Source organism: Leptosomus discolor, chromosome 14 (assembly GCF_034619465.1).
Source record: "Leptosomus discolor isolate bLepDis1 chromosome 14, bLepDis1.hap2, whole genome shotgun sequence".
In the NCBI taxonomy this organism is placed as follows: domain Eukaryota; kingdom Metazoa; phylum Chordata; class Aves; order Leptosomiformes; family Leptosomidae; genus Leptosomus; species Leptosomus discolor.
In genome coordinates, this window is record NC_141404.1 from 6,076,640 (window position 1) to 6,093,603 (window position 16,964).

At 45.3% G+C, this 16,964-nt stretch overlaps 1 protein-coding gene across 1 annotated transcript in view; it reads left to right on the forward strand.

Moving 5' to 3' along the window:
• MAD1L1 (mitotic arrest deficient 1 like 1) overlaps nt 1–16,964 on the forward strand; it is a 372,012-nt gene that overhangs the window by 277,211 nt on the left and 77,837 nt on the right. The window contains exon 16 of the mRNA XM_086473014.1: nt 2,324–2,514. Within this exon, the coding sequence (XP_086329140.1) occupies nt 2,324–2,514 (191 nt within the window). The remainder of the gene's footprint in view (nt 1–2,323; nt 2,515–16,964) is intronic.

Sequence of the window (16,964 nt, forward strand, 5' to 3'; positions counted from 1 at the left end):
GAGACAAAACAGTGGAAAAGGCGCTAACTCTTCATGAATAATGAAAGCTGTTCAAGGAGTTAATGAATTAGGGTGCCATCCACCTCCAAGGTTGTAAAAGTCGGGAAAGGCAGCCTCTGAGATGCAGTAGGAAAAAAGGCAGATTTACTTTTCCAAGGCTAGGCTGCATTTATTAGGAAAAAAAATATTGCTGTTGGACATGTGCGATATATTAAAGGCAGTGCTGTCTCTGACAGTGGTGAAATGTTATTTACCACTGCAAAGTGGTCACTAAATTTTTACTTTCATGTTTAGGATTTTGTCCTTAACAGTTGCATAGCTGAATGAAGACTGTGAGAATATTGAGGTCAGAGCTGCCAATTAACCTCCTGATTTCAGAGGCTGATTACTTGCTTAATCAAAGACCAGACCCAGTTGAGATGATGGGGAAAAGGTTGTAACAATCCAAGGAAGGGAAGGGTTGAGCTAATCACGCACAATGAGTTTGGTATGAATGGGAAGGTGGGTGGTCAGGAAAGACCCAGCTTTTTCAAGCTCATGAGAAGGGGCAGTGTGTAAGCCACAACCGTTTGGGCTTGTAAGCAGGGTTTGGATACTCTGCTTACCTGACATCCCCCAGCAATTGAGGGGTTCCCTGTATAGCAGTGTTTTATTGAACAAACTGGTGATGTTCCCCAAGACTGGCTTGCTCCCCTTGATAAAGCAAGATACAAGTGGGGGGAGACCGGGAGTAAAGGAAATACTTTGCTCGTACATCACCTCCACAAGCTGCTCGGGAAGGTGGAGCTGAATTAACGGAAGGTAAGGAGTAGGCCAGTGCTAACTCTCCCTGTGTGGATGCTCTCACTCAGAAGTAAAGGGACATGTAGTTCTCTTTAACCATTAAAGAGTTCTTGTCCTTGCCTGGGGATTAAGCTGAATTGGATTAAGGCCAAAGTACTTCTGAGCAGGGGCATCCTCAGTGGCATTTAAGGCACTTTAACTTAACACATTGAATTATTCTTTTGTCCCACCCGGAGCGCCTAACCAAAGCAGTGCAGAAGATAAGAGGAGACTCACATTCTCCTGGTGCATTTGCAGCTGCTCAGAGGTGAATCCCACGCCAGCCCGTGGCCTTGCAGTTACCACCCTACGTTCTCCCAGCACTACGCTTGGGAGGTCAATGGAAACACTTCCCAGCAAATACTCGAGCAAAAACTTTTCCAGCTCTCTTGGGAAACAGTAGTGCTTTAGCATGGCCTGCATAAGCCCAGCCAAAAAACCTTCCTTCATACAAGCAATCCCCTTGCACTGAAGTGTCTGCTGTCCTACTCCTGGACCCTGAACTAGCTAAGATAAAGACATACAGCCTGCACGTGCTGCAGTTATGTCTCTGAGCACAGCACAGACAAAGCCTTAAGCCTCAGAATGACAAAGAGGTATGCGAGTGAGGAAGTCTGTTTGTTTGCTGTTAGAAAGAGTCAGGGCTTTTTCTAACCCTGGACTGCAGTGTTGATAAAACAGGCTGACTTGGGAGACATCTCTGGTGTATATTAAAGTAAAGCCAATCTCTGTAATTAATGGGGGGATAAATCGAGGTTTAATTACTCAGAAGGCACCTTGGGTGAAAGATTCATGGTAATTGTTGTGTATCCTCTTGAAGGATTCACGGTACTGGCAGCTCCCTTTGTAGCAATAAAATACAGGGTGAGTGGCAGGCAGTCTCACAGGACCTCTCTTCTAGGGACTAGTCCAGTTCAGGTAGCAAATGCAAAGAGGCAGTGGTACTCTTCAAGCTTTTAATGACAATAAAAGACCCTTCCCGAATCTTGAGGGATTCCTAAGCAGTGTGTCAATTTGAGATCAAAGCACTTACAGTCAAATCAAGAGTACGTTGGAGGAGATTTCCCTTATAGGCAGCTTCCTCCTGATGCAACCATACAGAGGCGTATTTCTAACCATTTTTCCACTTTCTTGCTTCGTGTAGCGTAACACCCTTCTCTTGGGTTCCGTGTAGAAAATAAGATGCGTGCATGTGGGGAAATGGATGCTATAGCTTTGAATTCTGTCGTACGTTGTTAAAAGGCTGGCTGAGCAAAAGAAAAATCCATCCCACCAAGAAACGTCTGTTTTCATTATTCCCCAGTTTATTATCTTTTGGTCTGCTGGGGCCAGGAGGAGAGGAATCTAGCTTGCCTGTTTCTTTACTCAGCCTGCTTACTTCACTTTTTAAAAATTTAATTAACCTTTTCAATTCACTTAGTTTGGCTAGCACTGTAAGTACGGCGCAAGGGTTCTGTGCTGATGACGTATAACAAAGCACCCGTTTTCTTCCCCTACATAGAGCTGAAGAAGCAAGTGGAAAGTGCAGAACTAAAAAACCAGCGTCTGAAAGAAGTTTTCCAGACCAAGATTCAGGAGTTTCGCAAGGTGTGCTACACGCTAACGGGATACCAGATCGACATCACGACTGAGAACCAGTATCGGCTCACGTCCATTTACGCCGAGCACCAAGGAGACTGCCTGCTTTTTAAGGTAGGTCTGTGCACCCCTCGCTGCACCTGCATCTTTGGGTTCATGGTTTTCAGCATGCCAGAATGTATTTACCCTTTCTCAGTGATCAGAAAATAACTGTCCCCTGCTGTACGACAGGGTGTTCCTTATGAGGGAACTAAAGATTCTTGATTCTTTTAGAAAATTACCTTAGAAGATTTGACATCTGGTCTCCCACTTATATATCAAAGTCAGGAGTAAAGAGAAGAGACTGTATATGCGTAATACCTAAGGCATCTGGCCTTGCACTTCACCTTTTTATATTATCAGTTATATATGCCACGGCAATAAAACCTTATGTAACCATCAAGATTGCATCCTTACTTCACTACGAGATAAATGTCCTTACTGTCTTTGCTATTCTCTAGCTTGTCTGCGTGTCATCATCTTGTCTTTATGTAAATTGGAATCCCTTTTGAGCAGCAACTCATCCTTGTGTGTGTGAAGTGCCATTTATGCGAACAGCACAGATGAGGAGCAATAACAGTCTGTCTTCTGTCAGTCTGATACCTTTATTGGTCTAGCTAGGTGGTCTGAGGTTGGGTTGTGGCTTGATAGGCGCTGTTTTTCTTCTGCGTTACCTTCCAGCCAGCACAGTTGGGCTGGTACATTAGAGAGCTGAGGTGTGACATTAGAGTCACCAGGATGATAAATTCCATCTTTACGTTGGTTCAAGTGTCAACAGCGCAAGTTTACGGGTCAATGGGAGAACTCTCTGCTTCTTGGTGGCAAACAAAACTGGCAGTTAAAATCATACCTGCCTCGCACTGATCCTCCCGGGGTGACTTCTCATTTATGAGAAGGATGAGGGTTTTGGAGGTGTTCAGTACAGGAGGAAACTCTGCAAGCAGGAACTGGGGAGGTTCTCTTTCTACAGACCTACAACTGTGTGCCGCATGTGGATTGCTGCAGTATCGTTTCTTTACGTAACAGGACAAAAGTTTTCCTGTTCTGCAACTTTAGAGCCTCAGAAAAAAAAACCAAACAACAAAACACTACAACAACAAATAAAGTGAGTTAGGGTAAGTATAAGACAGCACCTAGGATCCTTAGTAAGACTAGGAAAATATCCCCAAAACAATTGTATTACTTGGCATTATGAGGGTTCTGGACTAACTGAGACAAGTGGCAGCAAGAAAAGAAAGCTCAGTGTCCAGGGAGGAGAATAACTCTGTTGCTTTTAAGGTACTTGAATCCTGAAAACAGCTCTCTGTTGAGAGGGTGCAATGCTGTTAGCTCTAACATCTCCGGAGGCCTGTGCTTACACTTGTAGTGTTAAATGTTTAGTGAATGAAACTTCAGCAAACTCCTGGAGATGTCTGTTGTATGCCATGGCCAGATAGTACAACTAGCAGTTCTTCCTGCATCGTAGGAGAGGTGGCATGCTTGGAGTAAGTTAAGAAAATGTGAGAAAATTGCATACTGGCCACATGAACAAGAACTGACTGGTGTCTCGGTAGTTTGTCTCCGGTAGGATCAAATTCTCCTTCTTGTCATGGCAATAGAAAGAATTTACATGTAGGAGAGTGAATAATAAAGTACATATTCCTTTCCCTAAACACTCTTCTTGCTTTCTCTTCTTAACTCAAGTCTTTATTCCCAAGTATGTCCAGAGGATGGAGATGAATGTCACCAGGTAGAGCAGATCTGACATTTCCCAAAGCCAAGGGTTAGGTTGCTTATTGATTCATGGAATTCCTCAGCCTCTCCTCCCTCACACACCTCTTTAGATAGGAGAAGCATATTTGCCAATTAGAGCCTGAACAACAGAATCTCTGAGTCTTTCTCCCTGTTCAGTAAATTGCAGACAGTTCCCACTGTCTGCAGCTTAGAATAGCAATAGAATATAAACAACAAGTTATTTCCTCGCTGAGTCCAGGCTGCTGGTTCTCATGTATGTACCAAGGCTTGAATCCTGATTGCGGCTTCCAGCGAGGTTGTGTGTTTATGCTGTGGAATCTGAGCTATAGCAGACTGTGGGTGTTTGTGTGCATTTCATTAACCCAAAGAAGTCACAAAGCAGGGAATGCTATTTGTATTTATTCCATTCAAGCAATTTATGGAACAAGGTCTATATAATTAAACCAGAGAAGTCCCATGGCACCTTACAGGCTTCTGTAGTTTGCCTGTAAACTTTAGAGCATATTTCAGTAGCACTGCTGGTGGCATTTAATTTTCCGTGAGGCTTCAATAGCAGGGATGCAATAGGAGCTACTGTAATGTAACCCCTTCAAAGCTAAATGAAGATGAAAGACGTGCTTGGTTTTCCCAACCAAGGTATGCTGTTACTGTAGTAGAGCTTATTATTTACATGCTGTATGTGTCCAGCCAGTTTGCATTAATTGGAATTACAGCTTCAATGAAAGGGTTAATCACCGTGCCATGCTGTGAATATAAATGACTGCATCTATAAGTGAGCACTGAATTCCAGTGAAACCGTATCAGTATTTATTGGAGATCTCTATCAATGCAACAGATGAGCTCATCAGCTTGAAGGATGTTCCAGTGATTTTCAAACCCTCTGTGTGAGTGCATAGGCAGCGAGGTGCATCTCAGACTTCCCAGCTTGCTCTTGCTTGTTTGCTCTTTTTTATTCTTTTAATTAAATGCTGTGGAAAGCAGTGTTACAGATTCCTTACCAGAGGTTTAGTTTCTGATGCTTTTTATGTGGGGGATGTAATGCATTATACTTACTGGGGCACTTGCCAGTTTCGTATTCTGTTCCCGTTGCTGGTACATTAGATGTGTTAGGCTGTGACACAGACTTTGTGTTCTGTGTAATGCTTGACTGCTGCGTCTAGGCCAGCCCACCCATGAGATGACCCCCTTTGTAACAGTCCGTTAAAGATACTGTTAAACAAACTAATGTTGCTGGGGAGCCTCAAAGTCAGCTTAGCCACCTTCGAATTAAGCGCTGGCAAATCAGGATGTCATTGCTTGGCTGTGTGTACATCGTGCTGTTTACCCTTGTCTCTGGCTAGATCCTGGGTGAGAATAAGGAAATGAGGCCTTTGGAAAGGCAATGACAATTGTTTCAGACAAAGAAAGTCTTTTGGTAAACAGAAAGACTGGTCAAATTTGAAGAGGAGATGATTTGGAGACACTTGTATAAATGAACAAACAGTGCAAAGAAATTAAATTGTTGGCTTTTTCTGTGCCTAAAGACACAGTCCCAGCCAAAGTGTTTGAAGCCGATCGATTTAAAATGAAAAGAGTGCAAATCCTTTTATTTGATAGACCCTATGGCTTCAAGGTGCTGCTGAGAGCAGGAGCTCAGTACATTTTCTCAAATTATAAGATATCGTTGTGAGTAAATACCAATACCTAGTTTTACAGTACAAGTTTACGTTTACCTTAAGTAGGGACATGCAGAGCTCTCTGCTTTGAGGTTTAAAGGCAACCTCTTACTACAGAAGTTAGGAAGAAAATTCCCATGCATGTTGCTTATCTTTTGGGTTGTGTCTACGTATGGTTTTGGTGCTGCTGTACCTGGCAACATTCAACTCCATCCTCTGAAAATACTTGGAAATGAGGACTTGACTGAAGAAGAGAGAGCAAGAAGAGTGCTCAGAGAGTGCAGTCTGTGCTTGATTACTTACTGTGCTTCAGGTAAACTGTTTCCACTGTTGTGGCATGAATGTGGTGCTGGTCACCTTCTTGATAGGATCCTGGACTGGAAAGGCAATCGATCTGATCCTGTGTAACAGCTACATCAAATCTGGCAGCATTTGAGATCTTTCTGGTTTCAGATTCCTCTACTTTCTCAGAAAGGTGTGCTCAGATTTCATAGTAATTCATGTATAAATTATTTGGGTCTAAGTTGGTTGGTAAGGAAGTTAAACCAGACAAACTCATGCCAGTATTACACCACTGTTATGTGTGTGAGCTCATAAATAGTCCTGGCCAAAAGGCTGCCTTCAGATACTTTCTGTACCCTCAGAGCCCAGCCTTGCAGATTACAGATTTCTCTCTGCTTCCAGGTCTTGCCCGTATTGTTATTTGCTGTTAAAATTATCACATAGAAACCTGGACACCAGCAATAGCTCATTGAAGAGTATCCTCAAGTTGCTAAGCTTTATGCCTTGAAAGAGAATAACCAAGACATCAGACAGCAAACAAAATCAGAAGCATCTTGACACAGCTTGAGAATGTTGCCAGCTGCAGGGCTGGCACTTCTTGCTGCAAAATAAAACCTTTATTGGTGTCCCGTTGGATTGGTAATGTGGTAATAAAATCAACAGCTTTTCTGCAACCTGTTAAATTAACAGCCACTGTGCACGCAGTCTTTGATGCACACCTCTTTAAGGTGTTACGTAGAGTTGGTTTGCAGATCTGTAAGGGGAACTGTCGCTATCAAACTTCAAGGCAATCTGAAAAGTGAACACTTGCTTCTGATGCGGTTCACTGTGGGTGCAGAGGCAGAACATAGCAGGGTGAAAAGGATAAAGGCTTTTAGGGAGGAAGGGTACGGTGGAAGGACAGATGCCTTCTTTAACTTCCCAGCGTTCCTTTGCTTGCCCCTTCACTTGTGTACCCTGCCTCTGTATTGACAAGGTGTGTAAGGTGCGAGAGGGCAGCTATGCACGCAAGCAGTAATAGCTTAGTTCTCTTTTCTTGAGGAGGGAAATGAGGCTGGATTGAATAAGGAGGAACTCAGAGGCTATTTTTCTAACACAAAGTGATGCTGACAAACTGCTGGCTGAAAGGTCTGGTTAAACGTGCAGAGAGTCCAGTCTGCTGAGATTCCAGCGCGGCCTTAGCATCAGTTTGGCCAGGGCGCACCAGTGAACAACCTACGTCTCAGAATAAGCAGGATGGTTAACACAGGGATTGCTTTTACTTGCCTGAGTGCTCTTGTTTCATCTTAAAGCTGACAGCACTGTTGGGAGCTCTGAATCTGAGTCCACATACTTGTCATACCTGCAGTTTCAGTTATTTCCTCCTTGAACCTGGCAGAGTATCTCTGAGAAGATGTTCTAGCTGTTTGTTTCTTTTTTGCATCTCTATCTTCTCCCCTCTTTTCCTCCTCACCCTTGATGAGTCTTGAGGGGAGAAAGAAATCACAATTTTGATGGAGTGCTATTCTTCCAGCAGCCATCTCGCACTCTTGCACACACAATCAAAAATAACAATGGGGCTCATCGGTGGAGCAGGCCAGGCAGCAAGAGACTGATTAGAGATTGTAGGCCTCTGTTAACTCCTCGTTCTTGTTAATTACAAGTTATTTTATTTTTATATTTTGTTTTCACTTTGCCCATGTGGCTGTTGGAGACTTGATTTCTGCTCAGCTCCAGGAGTGCCTGCCGTCGCTGTGCCTGCCAGGTGATTGCCCTGAGATTCCTGGAAGGGTCAGCAAGGACCCCCCCTTGGGTTGCACTAATCAGCAGCTCTAAAACGGAAGCTGTTGAGCAATCTGTGGTGTTAAAGCATCAGATTCTGTATTTAAACTTCCTACGTGTCATTTTCTTTCAGATATTATAGCAGCCTGTTTCATCTTAGGACCTAACTAATTCTTGCTACTGTCTTCATCTTATTCTGCTCTTTCTCATGTTTTGTTTTTTGGTTTTTTGTTTTTTTTTTTTTTTCTCCTGACACAGTTTCTCTCTTTCTCATGTGCTTCCCTAAACAACTGCCTATCCCCTAGGGCAGGGTAGGGTTTTTTCCTTTTTGGTTTTTTTTTTTTTGGTTTTTTTTTTTGGTTGGTTGGTTTTGTATTTCAAATGAAACCAGTAACCTCAAGGATAGTGGAGAGATTTAACAGAAGGTTTTCTTTTTACTGCAGAGCTTCTGAGTGAAAAGATGCTGTTCCAAGACTTCAGGGGGCTGGGCTGAAGCCTCGTTCCAACTGAGCAAAGTTAATGCTCTTTCTCTGCCTCTGTTTCCCATCTGTATGAGGTGGATGATGCTTCTGCCAATGTCACTACACTGTTGTGAGGATAAACAGACTGTGCTGATGGGCGACATAGAGCAGCTTTGGGCTGGGGAATACACTCCCCTGTTACCTGTCAGTCTGGCGCAATACCCATTTCCAGCATGTTGGCACCACTTGCTCCCCTTCCCTGCCATGCCTGTGAGTCTGCCAGGGTAGACCCAGCCATGCAGGTAATTAATGCTGATGATGTTGGAGAATTATTCCAGTGACTGAGTCTTTCCTGACTGGTGGGAGGATGGTACGTGTGAGGTGCTCTGAAAGGTCAGAGATTTGTCTTGCTGATGGGTGCATCCTCTCTGATGGAGTGAGTGATGTGTTACACTGGGAGGCAGATGCATAACCCGTCACTTCAAAAAAGCAGGCCTGGGTTTGGGCAGGAAACGTGAGGTTGGCTCACAGATGCCATCTGAGATTCAGATGCCTCTGCAATTCCCTTTTTGCTTTGTAATCATCAGATGTTGGCCACCAAGTTGCTGTTGCGGTTCCCCTTCCCTTTGCTCCTTCATGCCCCAAGGGCATGGCAGTGCCAGTGCTCTATCTCCAGGTTTCACTCCCCGCGGGACTCTGCTTGTGGTGGCATGAGCTCTCCTCTCCATCTGCACTTCCCCTCTCTCAGCAAAGGAGGAGGGCATTGAAAAAAGGCACCTTTCAAGTTATTCCCACAAACTCTGCACCTGAGTTCAGCCACCGTCACTGTCAGTACTGCTGACGGCCTTATCCAGGCAACAGGACACATCAGCGATCCCAGCTGAAAGGACCTCAGCATCTGTTTCTGCAGCTTCTGGTAGTCTTGGCAGCGTTAGGTTCATGGTTGGACTTGATGTTGCTAAAGGTCTTTTCCAACCTTAATGATTTCATGACTCTGCAGTAACAATAAGTAACCAAATTACTGGAATATGCCTTTTTTTTTTTAGTAAGTTTACAATTCACCTCCCTCCAAATCCCCTTTTCCTTCATTAAAGTATCTCTTATTTAATGAAACGGGAAAGACAGCCCCTGTGTTCTAGGGAGAGACATGTGCACTAACATGGAACACAGGTCACTGATGAGAATTTAATTAAACCAGAGCATCCAGGCTGGTGCAGCAACTTGCGTGGCCCCGGAGGGGTGTGTGGTGTGGGACAACGCCCGGGGCAGGTCGTGCCCTAGCTCTGCGTGTGCCCCAAACCAGGCAGCCGCTGACTCCATCCTCGTGCCGCACGGCAGAGCCAGGCAGCCCGGCACACCACAGCACGACCCTGCACCCCAGACAACACAAAAGCTGCTGCTGTGTCAGTGTAAGTTAGCAGGAGGCAGAGCAGATCCTGGCTGACTTACCTGCTACAATAAAAGCTTCTTCTTCCTTCCCCCCGGCCCCAATCACGGCACCCGCACGATTGCCATTTGCTGAGGAAGGGTTGTTCTTGTCGCTGGCTGTGCCCGGTCTCCCCGTGGGAGGTCTCAGGAGAGGAGGATGTCTGCATCTGCCCGCTGATGTATTTGAACAGCTTACAAAGGACTGTGTGGGCTGACAGGGCTGTGTTTACACACTGTGAGACAAAGACGATGTTAAATAAGGGATAAAGCAGAGGGGACATAAGCAAAACCCCTCCCAGATTCTCGTTCCCATCTCTGCCACTAACTCGCCGGGTGGCTTTGCACTAGGTCACTCGACCTTCTGGTTTTCTCTATCCTCCTCGCCTGGGTGCAGGATTATTACCATTCATGGACTTCCACAGGGGTCTGAGAAGCTTTTCAAAATGTTCTGTGGTGGGGAAGCTGCGTGTGAATGGGTTGGAGATGTAACTGGTGCAGCCAGCTTTTGTTATACACGAATGGACACAGCTAATTGTCCCTTGGAGTGTGGTGCAGCTGGCATGGGCCCGGGGGCCACTGTCTTCCTTTTCTGTGGGTACCCACCACCTTCAACTGGCATTAAATCTCTTCATTTAATGTGTTTATGTATATGAGTCTCTGGTAGTTTCAAAAGATGTTCTACTTAGAGCCTGTGTGGTCGACGCTCTTGAAGGAAAAGGTGGTGCCTTTGAGTCCGAGTGCTGGAGGAATACCAAGGCCTCGCTGCAGTTCACATGAAACGGGTGTTTTGCAAAGCAGCTTTTGATGCACGCTTTCTGTTGCTTTCCCTGGCTGCTCTGTTGTGAATTAGCAGAACATGCAGAGCCGTGTCAGCAAACCGTAGCCCCGCTGGTTGCTTGCATGTGGTTATGTTCAAAGATGCGCATGAAAAGGAGTGGAAATGGCTGGAGTTTTTTTTATCCTTTCGTGGGGGAAAAGTCTTGAGTTTCTGGGTACCCCGCATCTCAGCCATCTTCCCTGGCTGCTTCAGAGTCTCAACTATTCATCTGTCTTTGGACATGAGGAGGAAGGGACGGGCCATCTCTCCTGCCTTGGTTCAGTTCAGGGCCTCTGTGCTGGTGTTGGTCTGCTCCAAGGCCAGCATATTCAGCCACAGCGAGACTGTCACAGCATCGTCTTCTATGCCATCCCTGTGTGGCAAATGGTGTCAGGGGCGTTAGCAATCCCTCTGGCCCTTTCCTCTGCTTGTGATTCCACACCGACATCCCTGAAGCCTCTTTTTAGCTGGCTGTGAGGAGCAGGTGGTGGTGCAGAGGGCATGCAGTCGGAGCATTGCTGAGGGACTTCAGGATGACTTTTGTGCTACTCCTTCACCTTTTCCCTATGTGTTCCAGGAGCAGGTTTGTGAGAAGACCTTTAGGAAAAGCAGTTAGCTCCAGGAAACAACTCTGAGGAGAGCTGCAGCTGGTAACATCCAGCAAAGCACCCAGCGGCGTGTGAGTGCCCCAGGTCATAGCAGCACGGCTCAGCCTGCACAAAGCCACCAGCGGAAGGGAGTGGCAGCCGCTGCCCTCTCTTCTTTCTCGAGTAAGCAGCATGTTGTTTAAATACAAATATAATTAGGACTTATCTCTTGCTTTGGGAGTTATAGCTACTACCCATGCTTGACTGGGGCATAAGATTTTCTGATGGCCAGTGAGGGAAGAGGGTATGTGTGTGTAAAAAACAAACAAACAAACAAAAAACCCCCCAAAAAAAAACCCACCAAAACAAACCTGTTCACAAATATGGAAACACAGCAAAAGATTCCCCTGCTGGTATGGTCTTGGGACAGCTATTGTCTCCAACTGAAGAGTGGATCAGAGCTCACATAAAGGTCATCTCCTTTATTTGTTGTGAATATAAACACTTGTGTTGTGCCCACATCTAGGATTTCAGAGTTAAAAGGTTTCAGCCTAAATTTGATTTGGATAACAAGGTGGTTGGCCCTTTCCCACAAGGCTTGGCAGGTGAGTAGGGAGGGATGTAGTAGGGTAATAGTGAAGAGCAGAGAATGGTATGTTGTGGTCAGAGGTCTGCTTTGGCAGCCAAAGGGCCACCATCAAGGGTGAGACGGGACCTGGTATCTCGCAGCCATACATTCCTCTCATCCTCTTATTGCTTCCACACTTCAAAGTCTGAATGCTCAATTACTACATGGCTCTTAACCATGGAGTTAGTGTTGCATAAACCAGTTAATACGCTTTCTCTCCAACTGGCTTGCCAGTTTAAGATAAGAGCCCATATTTCAAAGCTTGTTAGGTAGCTCTTCTTCGTGGGATCCCCGTCTCTGCTGTGTTTGGGTATTCCCCGAGACCTTTACCTAAGCAGAAGTCTCTTACATTTTCTTTTTGAGAAACCACTTGTAGGAAAGAGAAAATAATGACCACTGTGAGCATACCTTCTGCTTTGCTCCAAGGCATCCCTCCTCTGTTTGGAGGCAGTTATTGCTCGAGAGGGTTGGAAGCACATCAGGCATTCAGTCGTGGCATTTCTTGAAGATTTGATGCACTTCACAGCATCAGGGAGTCTTAAGCACAACGTGCCATGCAGGCTTTCTGGATCATAACATGTCTTGTCAGTGGTGCAACATGAATCTATTAATGCTGGTGTCCTTGCCACAGAGCTGTATCTGTGGAGCAATGACAGAATGCAGCATTATGCTGAAAATCCTTCTGGCGAGCTTTGTTATGGGGACTGGCTGCTGTGATTCTGGTGGACTCCTACCCTACACTACAGAACAACAGTTTTTGCAGCTTAGCTCTTTACAGTGTGTATACTTAAGGAATTAGTACTTAACATGGATACAGATTAAAGTTAGGCTTTAATAATGTATCAACTGTTTATTCATATACATGGAAATGGTGAAAAACTTATCCTGTTCTCACATTTGCTTCAAACAAACAACTATATGAATCATCCTAACTCCACACGCAAAAACCATTTCATTCTGCCCCATGTGAATGTTAACAGTAAGAGCAGGTAACTCAGTACTATTTTAGGACTTTGGATTTAATGTATTTTCTTTTTTGCGAATGGCATGAGAACATCCTTTGAGGAATAGGCACAGAAAGGTATTTTATGTCAAATCTGTCTTATAAGGATTCGTAGCTAAATGACATTGCTGCTTTCTCCTCCATGGGGGAAGCAGGGCATTCGAGAGCTGAGGATGACCTCCAGCTTTGCTAACTCCAGAGATTATCTTTTGATGGCATCTTTACCTTCTGGAAGAAGACAAGCCTGCCTGTCTGTGTCTTGGAGGGAATATATCAAACTGAGGCTTGAAAATTTTAATTGTCCCTATCTATGTTCGGTTTCAGCTAAAGCAGGTAGCTGGTAACAGTGGATCTGTCTCAACTGTGTTCTGGGGGAGCTGACATAAATTTCAGCCTTAAACTGAAGGGTTTGTCCATCTTAATGGAAGGCTCCGGAGAGCATTTCATGTGCTAGCTGTCACTTTGCATTTCTGGGATGTATCCGACTCTGGAGAGGGGACTGTCTGCAGATGATTTTTATATGAAGCAGATAGTGGAAGAGGTGCATGGAGCACGAGGCAGGGATTTATAATCATGTCGGTGCATTGGGTGACTAGTTCTCGTGCCATGTGCAATGTAGCTATGATGAATCTGCAACAAGAGCTACCAGTCAGCTGTCGGTTTGCCGGTCCCTGTGAAAGCTCTTGTGTTTCTGGGTGTTGCAAGGGCCCAGCTGCCTGTTGCAGGGAGGCCCAGAGGTTTTGGACATGTGTGTAAACAGCTGCCCGTCGCTGTGTTTCCCGGGAGGTTGTCAGACGTCTGTGCATGTCTCTGTCAGGCAAGAATCTCACCGTGTTGTCCTGGAGAAGCACAGGAGACGTCCTTGGCTTTTTGGCAGAGTCACTGCAGCCCAAAGTTGTTTTTCTTCATATAATTCCATTAGAGTGATGACAGTTTCAAGTTGGAACAGAAAAAGACCTGATGAAAGGACCACTCTGTAAGTAGGGAAGATAGACAGAGTGGAAGCAGTAACTAGCAAGGTAATAGACGGTGATGGATCTATAATCTCTGAGGCTGCTGTAAGCAGTAAATTCCTAAATAGTGTCCTTTCAGCCTTAACCTATTTATTTGAAAAGTGCTAAATTTAATTTTCCTTAGTCTGCAGGAAAGCAGCATCCCAGGAATAAACCTTTAGCCCAGCCAAGAAGCTGTGCCAAAGTGCTTGTTCCAGCATTTCCATTTCCTCTTTGCTCTGTGCAGAGCGTCAGGGCTGTGTGCCCCAGCACGTCATCTCTCAGGTGTGCTGGTGTCACGAGGCTGGAGTCAACGCTGCTGGAAGGTGGGATGTGTCCTGCTCTGGAGCCTTTTCAGAAGGGGATATCTAATAGGCTCAGGTTCAGTAAAACCACCTGGACTCTGTAAGAGCAGGATGAATGAACCTGACCCGAGGTGGGAAGGCTGACACGTGACAGCATGCGAGGCAGCTAATATTGCATGTACTGATGCTCTGTCTGTCCTGCAGACCACAGGCTAAAGGCTCTCAGCTCAGAATAACTTCGAGAGTTGAACAGCACGTAAAAGCTTACATATTCCGAAACCTCCACAAAGCCATATCTCGAGGAAGAAAAGCAGGGAGCTTTCCAAGCAACCAACATGCTGCACATTCACCCTGCAAAGTTTCAGCAAATGTGGTAAAAAGTAAGTGTTCCACACATTGCTTTTTGTTCCTGGTAGGACTGTGCTGGTGATATACACAGCGTGTGTTGTTCTGGAGCTAGTAAAGAGGTTTTTCCCCAAAACTCATGATTTAGTAGAGTTTTTAGAAACTTTGATAAAATATTTCAGGAGCAGACGCACAGCATCTGAATCCAGGAGTTGGCTTTGAGCGAGCATTCAGCATTCCTGTAGTTGTCACGACCCCACGAACTGCAACGTGGGCTGTCACTAATCCTGTTGCTTCAGAGAAAATCAGTTCTCAGTTTCAGAGCTTTGCTACTTTCCTGCCTGCAGAGGATTTCGGCAGTTACTTACAGCACTTCCCATTCCTCTTTGTCCCTTTCTTATCCCCACGACGGCAGCACAAGCAGCACTGCATTGGCTGATGGGGAATATCCAGCCAGGGCTGCTCTGAGTTCCCACCATGTTCTCAGCCTGTTGCTGGTATGTGAGTGGGAAGATGTGGCTTCCCAAGGATGGAGGAGTTTGCCATCTTTATTCTGCTTCAAAGATTTAGATGGGTTTTTACTCAGTAAAGTGCCATGGAAAAGGCAGTCTTATTTTTTTTTTGGTTTTGTTCTATTTTGCCATTTTTTAGCACCTCAAGAATGAAATTGGTATCTGTAAGTTTAAATACAGCCCTTCCTCCTCCTCCTTTTATCTAAATCTGGAGAAGGATTCTGAGCTCCTCAGCTCGGTGTGCTGCTCAGAGCTCTGACTTCCCTCTCACGTTTGTTTTAAAATAAGTAAAAATAACAATGCCAGGAATTGAGGGTGGAGAATTACATAGGCTTTTTGCCTTCTTTTTCCTTTGATGTGGAGCTAATGAGAAGGGTAGCTCCGCTGCAGCCCAGGAAAGGACCTTCCTCAGCTGATACTGAATTTGCAGTGGGGGTCCCTACTTTTCTGGAAGGGGGCAAAATTGCCTCCCAGGCGTGGGCGCTGTGCGATCTGGCACCATTTCCTCAGCAGTTCACAGGTTCCTCGGGTCTTGCTCTTCTCACTGGTAGGCGTGGGTGCAGATGAGAAGATAGATATATTTTTGTGACTTGAGAAGATGTCTTTCTCTGAGGGCCTTTCTCTGCTATTCTTTCATTTTAAGCACAGTGTCATAGAAAATTTCATTAGCCACGCCAAAAATCTCTCAGCCAACAGTCAGCTTGCCAAAGAGTGATAGATGTACAGTGCTGATTAATATTTACATGCATTTGGAGATTTTCACTTACCCAGGGGGTTGTGTAGAAAGCTGTGAGTACCTGAGCCTTGGAAGAACCTGGGTTTTGCTCTCTGCACTGCATCGAGCATTGATAGGATATTAAACTGAAATGGCTTTTCCACAAAAGCAGAACTTGATCCATTTAAAAACACATTTTCCTACCAGATTTTCCCCCTTGAGCTAGGTCTACAGGGAGGCTTCTCATGCAGGGGGTAAGCGGGCAGGATACCAAAGGCTTTCAGACTGCAAAGGGGCATCTCCAGCTTGCCTGAGCTGCTTCCATCACTCAGGGACTGAAATTTTAATCATTGAATTAATTTTTCAGAAACCAAAGTGCAAATCTGTACCCCCAGTGGCATTAATAATGAATGCAGGGAAGAGAGACATTAGAAGAAGAAAGAAGGGCTAGGAAATTTGGGGTTGGGGATTGAACTTTTGGGGGGGTTATTATTTTGAAGAGATAATGTATGGGTTGGATCTCCTTGTCCCTGGGCCTTTCTGTTTGTCTTGCCCATGCTTTGTCCAAGAGTCTGCTTTGTTTCTGTCCAAGGCATCTTTCAAATACTTTCCCCCTCGCTTATCTTCACCTGGATTTTCTTTTCCAGGGTAAATAGCCAACTCTGTACACACACGGTCCCAGTCCTCATCTCCAAAGCAGCCCCCTGAAGTGCTGCTGGGGCTTCGGTCATATGGCAGGGCACGGAGCAGCAGGCTGTGGGGTTCACCTGCTCCGGAAGATTTAAGAAGCACAAGGCCTGAGCTGCAGCCAAGATGCCAGAGCTTTTGCCTCACTTTTGGCTCCTTCCTTCCTCTCTCAAAGCGCATGCAGATATATATTTTTTTTTTCTAATTAAAAGTATTATATACCAGAAGATTAATTAGAAATGAAAGTGATTTTTTTTTCCCTCCCTTTGTGTCAGTGGAAAAGGCCTGTGCCAGGCAACTGCCAGAGGGAGCTGGGATTTCTCCCTTTAATGGATTCCAGGCAATTTGCCTCTGGACAGCTATCTTATAAATAATGAATGTTTGTGCGGATTTTCCCAATTCTCAGGCAGCACAGGTGGTCTTCATTTCAACCATCCCAAACAACTCTGGGAACAGCAGGGTGTTCCCACCCTCGGTCACCACACGAAAGGGGCAATTCCTCAGGTTCCCCTTCCCCTCCTCATTGCACGCATCATGAAAACCACCCACGGTTATGGATTTGTATCTTTATTTATTTGAAATCCCGTTGAGCAAGCACAACGGCGCTCTGCCC